Source organism: Bactrocera oleae, chromosome 2 (assembly GCF_042242935.1).
Source record: "Bactrocera oleae isolate idBacOlea1 chromosome 2, idBacOlea1, whole genome shotgun sequence".
In the NCBI taxonomy this organism is placed as follows: domain Eukaryota; kingdom Metazoa; phylum Arthropoda; class Insecta; order Diptera; family Tephritidae; genus Bactrocera; species Bactrocera oleae.
Genome location: NC_091536.1, coordinates 157,075 through 169,451, shown reverse-complemented (window position 1 = coordinate 169,451; position 12,377 = coordinate 157,075). Strand labels below are relative to the sequence as shown.

Genomic DNA, 12,377 nt, shown 5'->3' with positions numbered 1-12,377 from the left:
CTTCGAAATTGATAAAAAATCGTTTCTTGACATTCGATTTTGGAGTACTTTTTATGTGAACGTACTCATACATCGAACTTTTCCGTCGAAAAAAATGTCTGACGCAAAGCGAAACAAAAGAAAAAATGTCAATTGGCAATTGCTTGCATATTCAATTCTTAAGGCGTTCAGACGAAGACTCTTTTGTCACTCATTATCGCAAATTCTCTTTTGGTGTCGCATAGTGCGTTCACACGAGTTTTCTTGATTACTCAATAATTTGTAAGAAAGTCGTCTTATAATGGCAACCAAGTTTGTATAATGTACATACATTAATGCTTTCTTTTAAATCCATTAAGATGAAAAATTTAAATTTTTCCCATCGAAAATTTACATTGCAGTCAGTGATATGTTAACATGATATTTCGCGTCTTATTCGACCCCCATACTAGTAGGTCCTATTTTCTTGGGGTCGGGGGTAATCTTCGGAAAGCAGAGTGTCTATTCGTGCACGGCATATGCCAATATCCCCAATAATTGCAGTTTTCATCCAGTCTATTTATATTTAGAAATGAGAGGTTTAATTCATAAATGCTTGCCGTCTAAATTTCCAAGTGTATGCGGTAACAATAATATTCTTCTTTTTAACTAACAATTGTAAGAATAACAATTACAATAATATTTTTCTTTTTAACTAAAATTTTGCAGCTCTTTATAGAATTTCTGGAGGAAGATATGGACTTTACGAGACCATCAACACCGCTGAGTAGCCCTCTGGAAGCTGTGACATCATTTGACGTTTATTAACGTATATTGCAATCAATAAACAGTGAATTTTCTCCTAATTTTCAATTCTCTTTTTATGTTAATATTAATAACACTATAAAATTAAATAATGATTCTAGACACTGAAAAATACTGGAAATATGAATTTATACTTTATATTTTCTATTTCCAAATAACATCTTCAAACTGAAGAGACTTCAAAATGCAAAACATAACATGAAACCTCTTAATGTGTCGAAGTGTTTAAAACTTGTAATAATTTTTAATTATATTTGTCTTATTTCTATTTTTATATTTACCGTAAGTCCAATATACACACAAAAATGTTAAATCTTATATTAATTAATTTAAATGCAAGCGATTTAGAAACTCCGTCATTTACATTATGTTTCATAATTTGGCTTGCGCCTAGGCATAATCATATCGTACTCTTAATCTACTTTTAATTTCATAGTTTATTTATTTTTAGGGTAGGCTAGTCGCTTGCGTCGCACCAATCAATGATGATTGGGATGAAACATCTGTTGTTAATTGTAGTACATTTGAGTCTCTTATAGAATTTCGCCCTTCCTGAAAGCTATTGAGATCAAAATGTTCATCATCAGAAACGTCTGTACTTGAAATGTCACCAATGGTACGTAGTGCTTGTTGAGTCTGGAAAAAAACAAAGAAATATTTAAGGATGATCAGGATAGTTAATGAAGCCAGAAAGGCTTTCTTTGCTATTAGTTTTGTATTTTCAGATTATATGTAGCTTTTTACAGTTTTACAACATCCTAAAGGCTTGACCATGCTGTTTTTAGCGTTTGAAACTTGTCAGTTTCTTTTCTTTCAATTGAGATTTTTTGTTTATCAAAAAATGTTAGGGTGTGTTCCTTGTGAAATTACTGCAAAATTGATACCTTTGATTAGAATGCATGACGTTTTACGCGAGTCACAAGATTGGCCGATCGTCGGCACTACAAATTGTCAAAGTTAAAAAAAATTAAACAAACAAATAAAATAAGTAAAATATTAAAGCAATATCAAATAAATAAGTGAAAATGGCAAAAAAAAAAGCAGCTGTTTTATGGATTTTAAATGAATTTTGTAATAAATATTAATTTTATGTTCGATATAATTTATTATTTGTTTTTAGCGTAAAATTAAGAGTTGACGAAACCAAGTTATTGATTATTATATACGTTAAAATTTCCATATTACTAAGCAACAGGTTTTGTGAGAAGTAATTACTGCAATATTGCTGTTGAGTATTAGCATCAGCAACAGAGTATCAAATTAGTAATAGAGTTGCAGTTCGACTCAGCTGCTCGAACACACCCTTATCCTCATTTACGGCAACTTATTTAAATTTAATGCACATTTATTCATTATCAGAATCTGTAATAAAATAGACAATTATATAGCTATGACTATTATTGCCTCTGCGAATGGCAGACACCTTGTTGTGTGGTGTATCCAGGGTGTTATGCGACTCCCATGCGCATTAGATGCAGTTAATTCGGCTGTATTCTAACGGAGCCTACCCAACACCGGGCCGCATTGGGAAGTAACGGTTGTTTTACAGCGTCATGGGGCTCTGGCGCGGCGGAACATAGCGTTCCCCTGACATCTTACCGCGTTAAGCCAAGGATCGTAAGACAAAGATGACAATCACAAACAAAACCAGAACAACAATAACTACAACAAGACAACAACCACGGCAATCGTCAATCGAAAAACTCGCGTAAGACTCAGAAGCAACAGTGCCTCGCTGCATCTAAGGGGGGTAAAACAACCGCAAACGGAGTAGCGGGACTCGGAACAGATTAACACAACCCCGCCATTTAGGCAGGGTAGCGAAAAGACAGCACCTTCGATCATCCAGACCGCAAAGCGTTAGAGCAAATAACGCCACAGAAGTCACTAACTTCCAAAAGGCAAAAGGACAAATATGCACAGGTGGAAGAAGGCCAACACTCCGCCCCGAATCCCCTTCAAGTGGTGGAGGGACAGTGCAGATACGTTGATGCTTTAAAAAGCATACGGATGGCTATGCTGCCTCTCAACTACCCGGTGGAGACGCTGGGGTCGAAAGAGTTTACCGCCCTTCCAGAACTCCTCATGGAAGAAGTGTATACGGAATGGGAGTACCCAGTATCCTTCCTTGGGGTGTACTTCAAAGGAAGTATGCTACAGGTAGACTACAAGAACGAGAAATCCACGGTCTGGCTAATGGAGCTCGGTCCCAAGCTGGTTTCCTATAAGGGTCCTGTCCATGCACAACATTACATTGTTCCTCCCCAGATGTGCAAACAAGCCATACGAGTTTTCTCTCGGGCTCGTCAGAAATAAGAACGAGGGCATTAATTAATTTCATTACAAGTTCAGGTTTCCGAATGATTTTTAGGTTCAGTTCATTAGTCATGAGGGCCTAAAGCCCAAGATGCGGAACTACCGAAAAAATTTTGGTTGATGAGAACACCACTCATTCTAGCGTCAGCCATGGTGGGAGTCCCGAGGGAGGAGTCGGGCGAACAAGAGGGGGTGATAGCCTCCACGCAGGAGCTTCTGGAGGTGCTTAAGTAACAGGGGCATAATGTAAGAATAAGTATCTTTCGGGATACGCTAGGTTTGAATATCATCGGGGCGGGACAACCAGACAGAAGTGCTATGGCTTCAGTACTGAAAAGCAGATTGTCTGCACTTAACCAGTCCATTTTATCACTGCCCCATAAAAACCGATCACCAACAAGCGCAACTGTCCTTGGTGGTCAAGCAAACTCTCAGACCTTAGGAAAAGCGTACGAAAGCTCTTCAACAAGGTCAAAAGTAGGGGAACTGGGAGGAATATAAATGCAACATAACTACATATAACAAAGAAAGTAAGTTTGCAAAACAGCAAAGTTTCAGGAACTTCTGTGAAAACGTCTCCTAAACACAGGGCTCTAGCCAGAGGCAAGACAGACACAGTCTTAGCGATTTAAAGATGTGAAGGGGTATATACGACAAGCGCAGAAGTGCCCTGAGTAATTCTTCTGCTGCATTTACGCGAAAAGGCTCCATCCAAACTACACCACGGTTAGATGCTACACATGCCATGGATGGAGCCATCTCAAGACCTGCTCAGGCCTTAGGACCCATAGGGAGTGGACCACGATTTGCCAACGCTCAACGGCGGCACCAGCCTCAACGGCTGTGCAATCTGCACCATGACCGCACACTGCGCCGCCACTCCAGTCGAGTGGCCAAGAAAGAACCTCCACCAAGGAAGAGCTCACATAGGCATCATGACTCCGAGTCTTCCCTCTGGTGGCTGGAGGAGTTCCCAAAAATAAAAATAAACAGTAGCGGGAAGAGGACATCGCCCTGCAGAAACCCCTGTTTAATTCTTCTAAGTTTGGAGTTACATTATGTATGACCGCCGACCGCTCAGGTAATTCATAGTCCACCGCTTCAGCCCTGGAGCCAGCGTGGATTGTTCTATGTTCTCAAGTAGCGTTGTGTGACTGTGTCAAAAGCTTTCGACAAGTCCAACGCTACGAGGATCGTCCTCTCGCAGATCTACCCTGGCTTAGGCCATGACCTATCTGGGAGTTTATGACGCTAAGCGCTGTGGTGATGCTGTGCACTTTTCGGAAGCCATGCTGATGGTCTACTAGACTCAGGTGGTGAGTAAATGTTGGGAGTAGCAATGGATTTGGACGATTTGGCCTTGTTGATGGCACTCTGAACCTCCCCATCGGTGTAAGTAAGTGGTGCGCGGTTTTTTTGCATTTTGCGCAGCCGTCGGGTAACACATCATTTGGTCTTGTCAGCCGAATGGTGCAGTGTAAATTGCCGGCTATAATAGCTGGTGAATTTTTTCGGGTTTGAGGAGGCATTGCCATCGAATCGAATTTCAATTTGGTCCTCATGTCTCCTCGAATTAGATAAGGCTTTGACAGTAGTTCAAAGCTTAATCACACCGGTGGAGAGGTTGCAGGACTTCAAATGCTCAACCCGTTTCGTCCGCTTATGGTGGTCTACCATTTGCAGAATTTTAAATTGGCCAATCCAATACCATGGTTTATCAAGAGAAAGGAACGAACAATGGTGGAATATGGTTCATGTATTTGGGGTACAATCCTCTATTATTAATTTTAATTAGTTTGCAAAATATAAATATATATATATATAATAGATTTGGCAACACTTATTATCTGTCAACATGGAACCCATTTGTTACTGTGCATATAACGAAAATTGTGTAAAAATATTATGCTTATTTAAAGCAAATATTAAAATAATTAATATAAAATAAATATGTAGAAACATTGTAGTGAAAGATTTTTGTGAGATAACATTAATGAAATTTTCAACTTAAAATGCAAATATCTCGAAAACTATAAGTTTCCGCCGGCTATTCTTTATCTGGAGAATCTCCTCTATCCAACCATACCCCTTTTAACCCAGGAATCGTGGGATGCTACACTAAAGCCGACCCTAGTTTGTAATTATTGACCGAGTGTATTGTAACTTCGAATACAAATCTCTTGCAGAGAATTTCTTAAATATAGAGCATTAAAGCTGGCTAATAATTTTTATAAACAAACTGTACCTTTTTGATTTTAGGAAAGCTGCCTTGTTTTATTCGCGTTAATCGCATCAGCAAGTCATAATGTTGTTCCACTCTTCTTAAACATGTCTCACATATAGTTTTAGGTAAAGGATCCGTCGGAGATATCTAAGAAAATATTTTATTTAACAATTTAACCCGAATTTTATTAACAAACTTACGGTGATGGGTAGATATCCGTTAATCTTTTCTACTAAACATAACTTCCTGCCCTGATCACCATATATATGGATTACTATTCTATGCATTTCAGAGCAAAGACGACAAAGAAATCCAGATATACATGCTCGGTCAATGCTACCCATTATAAGGAATTGAATTAAGTTATTTTACCAGTTCTATTCATTAACTTCCGTTTTTCCTGGTTGAACTTATTTTAGACCCGAAATCTAAATTCAATAAATATTTACTTTAACAGATTTATTAACACTTTTCAATATGTACACTGAGGTAGTGATGAGACATCACTATTATTGCCGTAATACATGGAATTACCTGTAGGCAAGAATTGTATTTCATGCCTGTTTGAATAGTGATTTCAATGAAAAAATTTTCAATGCAGTACGATATATCTCGTAATATAAATAACTATTTTTTTACCTTCATTAAATTATCAAACCGATTTTATCAAATAGAAGAAAAAGGCAGGAATTTTATGTTTCATACCTTTAGTATTGGTAAAGCTCACAATTATAGGGGACTGTTACACGTTCAATATAAATTTATAGAACGCGATCCAGGATAGCGATATTTATTGAACGTCTAGAATAAATATTGATGAATACATTATATAATATAACATCGCAATACCGAGTCATATCACAAAATACATAAATATTTGAAATCCGTAATTTGATCGTGGATCTCGCGTTCATTATTGATTGTGCGTTCCGCGATATATTGTATATGTAAATTTACGATACGACAGAACATGGTATTGAAGGTATATAAAAAACGTGCAAATTATCTTAAAATTGTATTATATATATATATTTATATAAAAGTTTTAGTATATTAAAAAACTCGTTAAATCTTTACAACGTTTGCTAGAATTTTTTTGATACAACGATATTTTGAATAACTTTCTTCATAACCATAAAAACTTTCCTTCTGTTTGATTTTGCCTATTTATAAAAAAAATTGACAAAAAGTTAAACAAATAATAAAACAAAACTATTTTTTAACATATTTATATCAAAAACTCCATATATTTCAAATAAATACTGCCAAGATAATGAATAACGTGTATCACTCACTCGCAATGCATCAATCCAAATATCACAATAAATATTGAACGTGTGACAGGCGCCATTGTGAGGGTATGTGAATAAGGCTGTTTTTCATTATCATTCTTGGTGTCTACGCGTGCTAAAAAATATAACTGGACAAAAATATATATATAAAATCAGGCACACATCATGAATATTAATCACATCAAACATATAACATTAACGATACAAGTCAAATCATATAGTCTTTAAATATTTTTGATAACATTTAAAACATATAATGATATTTTAATACATTAAAAAATATTTTGAACAAAACTATGTAAATTTAATCTCTTAGAATTTTAATAATCGATAATTTTTTTAATAAGTAATAAAAATATTCTTAAAGTTATAGAGCACAATCGCAGACTTCGGGCATTTGAACGTTTTGGTAGTAGAATAGTAGTAGACGATCCATGCCAAATGCGGTATTAGTAGTAGAATATTATGGCGCAACGCGTACAGAAGTTGTAGTTTTGCTATTTAGTATTGGTTACTTGTAGGTTGATACAATGGTTGTTTGGCAACAGCAATTGCTAGTGGAGACGCCACGTAAAGTCATTTCGTTCTGATAAATCGATTTGTTATTCGTTCTACATCACTGTTTTGTTTATATCTTGAATTAAAATGGGACGTCGTAAGTCAAAAAGGAAGCCTCCACCAAAGAAAAAAAATATAGAACCTTTGGATCAGCAGTTTAATTGCCCATTTTGTAATCATGAAAAATCCTGCGAAGTAAAAATGTAAGTCAAACATCAGCGCATCGTCAATTATTTACGTTATTAAGCAGACTGTTACGTTTTTTGTTGTAATTCTTATCACTTAAATATAAACTTATATTACGTTTTAAAGTATCAGCAGGGTCCACGTAACCGGAACCGACCCGGATTTTCCCGGCAAAGGACAGTTAACTCAGTAGAATTCTGGCGGTACAACAATAACAACAGTAACGCAATATCTTCCAGCTTTTTTTTTTTTTTTTTTTTTTTTTTTTTTGTAAATACTGGTGTATCGACCATGGTTATTTTTTTTGAATTGCGACCAAAGGCCGCCAACGCAAACAAGAGTTCTATGCGAAAGAACTGAGCACATCCCTTTGTTGGACCGCTTAGTTTGATTTTTTTGAAGCGCGGCCGAAAGCCGCCAATGCAGAAAAGAGTTCTGCATGAAAAACTTTTAATGTCTTATTTATTTGCTGCCATTGGGATATTATCTGTTTTCTTCATTCCTTTTGGTTCCTTTGTAAAGTTTTGTGGATAAAGTATCACAGATTATATGTGAGAATGCAACTCTTATATTAATTATAAAGTAATAAAACAAATTTAACAAAAGTTTAATATTTAATTAGAGTTATTGTTGCTCCATTTAATATAAAATAAATGTGTATACGCGAATTAGTGAAGTGTTAGTGGATATAAAAGTTAAAAACTTGATACTAAAACTACTTGGTATTACGTAATCTTACAGCGTAAACGCCATGAAACAAGCCACACTTCTCAAGGAGAAATATTGCGAAACGTTTATTACAAAGAGTATATCCACCTATATACCATAGATGAGCATACCCAATTCCCACAACAGCCGGTTTTACGTGATCGGAATTGACCCGGTTTTTTCCGGCCAAGGGCTTTTATTTCGGCGAACTAACCCTGTTTGGATCGGTAAGTTTTTCGTTGTTGTTGTTGTTGTGGTAGCGGCAGAATTGGGCCGAGTTGACAGTCCTTGGCCGGAAAAAATCCGGGTCCGTTCCGGTTACGTAGACCCGACTGTTATGGGAACAGTGGTTTGTTAATGGTTGTCGTCCTTAGCAACGTCTAGCAGCATGGTTGCTCCGTATCCTCCTGACCCGTGCTGGCATAGAGGCCCACCCACCAACCTTCATCCCATTCCAATCCTCGTTCGAGAACCACTCAGCAACTCCTGGTACCTCGCACAGTCAATGTTAGACCGTAATACGCCGGAACTCACATCAGTCAAGTGTAATTCTTGTACTGGCTGGTGTCACTTTCTGTCGTGTTCCGGCCTGCGCACCACACGGGAGTGGAGTGTGTCGTACTTTGCCCCATGCTGTAGGAGTCTGCCCCCGCAATCCCATCAAGTGGCGGTGCATATTACAGCTGCAACAACCACCACCTGCACGTACCTCCCTTACCCCCAGGATCACGACTGGACACCAGCGACAAACCCGAATCCTACAATTTAACTGCAACAGACTCCTGAGCAAGATCGAGGAACGCCGACCAGACTTCGGACGCGACGAACTAAAGACAAGAACTGACCGCCATTCACAGTGGAGCCACAACACCTTCATCGGCTCTCTCAGTGAATGGTGTACTAGCAGTCAAACCACCACCCATCGCAGACGTACTGCTCGAGTTGCCTCGTGAATCTTGAGTGACCCTTGCGAACTTCGTTTTGGATACTGTAGCAGGTTAAACTTCTACCTCAACGACCCCTAAATTTTTTTATGATTCCAAGGGTATTGTCCACAAAGAATTTGTTCCACCCGGCCAAAACGGTAATGCGGTATACTACCTTGGAGTTTTGAAGCGTTTGGTGCGCCGTATTCGACGTGTTCGGCCCGAATATCGCGAAGATGGAAGTTGGCGTTTGTTGCACATTTGCCGATGAAAGGAAAGCGTTATGCAAACGTGGAGGCCATTCAAAAGGCTTTCGCCGGCATACTGGCTGCCATACCGGGCAACGAGCTAAAACATTCGTTCGACATGCTTTTGGACCGTGCAAAAAGCTGAGACTATTTTGATTAATTGATTTTGCCGAAAAAACTATTTCTTCTGTCTTTTTTTAAAAGTCCTGTTTACTTTGGAACGCACCTTGTATTTCTTGTTATTGACATTTACATTTACATTTTTTCTTAAATATTGTATATTTTTATATGGCTACAATTGCGAATTTGAAGTAACAAACGTGCATGTCGGCGTATTCTAATATATTTATTATCACTGAATTGAATGATTCATTGGATACTATTTGTTGAATATTTAACTCCATATAGATTTTGTTTAAACCGTGATTAATAATTTTTCTTCTGGGTTTTGTTCTAAGTTGTATATACAACTTGGCAAAGTGTTGAATACGTTTTCAAAAAAAATTGTTTCTGAAAAATTGAAAATTTTTTTTTTTATACCTTTAGTATATATATTAGGCCGGCGTTATTTTTAAAATGAAATACTTTTTTAAGTTTACGAAAGTGTTTAAAGGTACTTTTTTCAGAAAATTCATAATTCCAAAATTTTTCAAATTTTGTCGAAATAAAAAATACGTGTCCAATATTTTGCCTCAAAGAACACAAAAAAAATTATGTTTTGCACTAAACAAATTTTTGAGTGGAAATTTTGGACGTGGGGTACGTATTGTACATCAAGCACCAATAATGAAGATAATAAAATAAAACTTGTCGAAATTGGACTATCGGATTATGAATGCTTTTCCCGCAAATATCAGTAAATCTGTGAGATATATGTATTAATGATATGAACTCATAGATTCTTCATTAGATTCCGTTCCTATATATTACACAGCTCTACAAAATAAAATTGAAATATAACATATGTTTTCGACACCTGTCTCTCTGTTTATTTTGATGCATCCTTATTTTTTGAAAGTCACATGCTTGATGTGTGCACTGAAAATTATCTGAACACAATACTTTGGAGATCTTAAGCGTTTTTCTTTGCACTAATGTACAGTAAAATGCTACTTTAACTTAGGCTTTTTATGTTTTTGTGAATATAAATACATTTTTTCTCCATTCAGCTACTTACGGTATATGCAGAGATCATCTAAATCTAACATTATATTTAAGAGCCAACTTCTCCCAATTGGTGACACCAGCATGGTACCCAGAAACGTTAAAATTTTGTGTTTGGAATGATTTAGTATGTCTACTTATTGTTCAACATAAAAATTGACAATTTCTGCTTGAATTTTCAATTTGCTAAACCGTACTGTAAATATCGTTATTTATGTTTTCACAATTGTATTGTATTAACGTAATTTAATTTTTTTTTCAGGGATAAAAGTAGAAATACTGCTAAAGTTACTTGCAGAGTTTGCCTTGAGGATTTCCAGACGAGTATCAATTTTCTGTCAGAGCCTATTGATGTGTATAATGATTGGGTAGATGCTTGTGAAACAGCGAACTAATTGCCAACTTATAATTGCGTAATCTTATAATAATATTATTATGAGCTATATAATAAGTTTTAGGAATTATATATAATTAAAAATTAAAAATAAAATTTTTAATTTTCTTTTATCTCTCATAAAGTTTATTCAAAACTTAATTTAATTAATGCTTGACTAAACAGAAAGTATATATAAGTCACGATATTAATATGCTTATGAATGCACCAGACAAGCTTTAAAGTTCGTATAGTTTAAAAAAAAAAAACTTTACAATTCGTTTTCATTTTTTATTATCTTTGAACGAGAATTATCCTGGGGTCTGAGAACAGAGGAAATTTATGAGCGCCTAATTCGAGGAACATGATGGGTACGGAAATAATACGAAGCTTAATACTATCTTCAAGTTTTTCAGAAAATTATTAAAGAAAATGGAAAACGAGTAAAATTTTAATTATAAAATTATTTTGTACAAATATATTGAAAAAACAAATAAGCGAACTAGTAATATGGAGTTTAGACCAAGATCTAGAAAGATTTCAATCTTATTTAGCGTTAAATCACATTATGTTTAGGAAATCGCCCATTTAATGTCAATAACATATCAAGGTGAAGTATTCAAACGATTTTATTCATTATCTGAATGGCTTTATTTCATGACGCCTTTTGCTCTCTCATCGAAACATCGGATTTGGTGAGTAGCTTAGCGGTATGTGTTAGCAACCACGCTGAAGCTTGGGATTTATTAACTGCGAGGAACAAGATCATGCGGGTCATGGTGGGCAGCCACATCAAAGCACTCATGTCAATTGGGAACGCAGTTAAGGAAACTGCCAAGGGAATAAATCAAGTGCTAAATATCATACTTCAACACGTTGGTGCTCTACGTGCAATGGAGCGACCAGTCGAATTCTGGGATAACTGGCTTATTTACCAAACCGTTTCAAAGTTAGTACACTAAACCCTCAAAATTTCTTGAAAACCGAACCCGGTGAGATTATATTGGTCGTTGGCAACCCGCTCGTGCACTCCATGACAACGGCTCGCATGCCTCATTCGTATTGAGGCGAGTGTCCAACTTCATTCGTTTATGTCAGTGGGATTGGGTCATTACAAGGAGGTCTTGCAAAGGGAGTAGTAACACATCGATGGCTTGATGCTAAATTTCGAGTAAGTATGCTCGTTACTAACGATGCCTTCATGGGCGTATGGACGTATGGGGACACTGTTTTGGAATAGGTACTATGTTGCAACGCTGCCAGTTTACAAAGCCCGCGGGTTAATTTTTAAACTTTACATTCCAATTTTCATTTAACTCATCCACAAGTTTTGGAACTCGAAGAGTTATCGGGAAGTCCAGCATTACTTCGCATGGAAAAAAGATTTGCAGCTAACGCACGACTTCGCAGAAAGTATACCATGTTTATGGAGGAACTCTTCTCTATGGGACACATGGAACCAGCTGAGACAAGAGATAAAGTTTACTACATGCCACACCATGCTGTGGTAAAGACCCCTAGTCAAACCACGAAACCACGAATCTTTTTCAACGCATCAACATCTGGAAATTCATTAAATGACGCTCTCATAGTAGGCCC

General features: G+C 36.7%; 1 protein-coding gene, 1 long non-coding RNA gene and 1 other non-coding gene across 5 annotated transcripts; 2 read left to right on the top strand and 1 right to left on the bottom strand.

The window, feature by feature from the left end:
• Nucleotides 1-22: 22 nt before the first annotated feature.
• On the top strand, nucleotides 23-824 carry LOC106620388 (uncharacterized). Of its 2 annotated transcripts, none has more exons than XR_004978831.2 (3): nucleotides 23-302; nucleotides 381-595; nucleotides 688-824. It is a non-coding gene; the product is annotated as an uncharacterized lncRNA (long non-coding RNA). The 2 variants fall into 2 exon arrangements; XR_001330824.3 differs by having other exon boundaries at nucleotides 381-602.
• Nucleotides 825-1,188: 364 nt separating this feature from the next.
• On the bottom strand, nucleotides 1,189-6,387 carry LOC106620386 (uncharacterized). Its single transcript, XR_011394977.1, has 2 exons — nucleotides 5,963-6,387; nucleotides 1,189-1,419 (listed from the first exon to the last, which is right to left on the bottom strand). It is a non-coding gene; the product is annotated as an uncharacterized protein (transcript).
• Nucleotides 6,388-7,204: 817 nt separating this feature from the next.
• Nucleotides 7,205-10,923, top strand: LOC106620373 (transcription elongation factor 1 homolog). Of its 2 annotated transcripts, XR_001330822.3 has the most exons (3): nucleotides 7,219-7,376; nucleotides 10,411-10,603; nucleotides 10,668-10,736. XR_001330822.3 is itself a non-coding variant. In XM_014238862.3 (2 exons), the coding sequence occupies exons 1-2, from the start codon at nucleotides 7,261-7,263 to the stop codon at nucleotides 10,798-10,800; spliced, it is 249 nt and encodes an 82-aa protein (XP_014094337.1). In that variant the 5' UTR covers nucleotides 7,205-7,260; the 3' UTR covers nucleotides 10,801-10,923. The 2 variants fall into 2 exon arrangements, 1 of the variants encoding a protein (XP_014094337.1); XM_014238862.3 differs by lacking the exon at nucleotides 10,411-10,603 and having other exon boundaries at nucleotides 7,205-7,376; nucleotides 10,668-10,923.
• Nucleotides 10,924-12,377: the final 1,454 nt, after the last annotated feature.

Coding starts and splice junctions, on each gene's coding strand:
- LOC106620373 (XM_014238862.3), top strand. CDS start 7,261: ATGGGACGTCGTAAGTCAAAAAGGAAGCCTCCACCAAAGAAAAAAAAT. Junction 7,377..10,667: donor AAATCCTGCGAAGTAAAAAT/GTAAGTCAAACA, acceptor TTTTTTTTTCAG/GGATAAAAGTAGAAATACTG.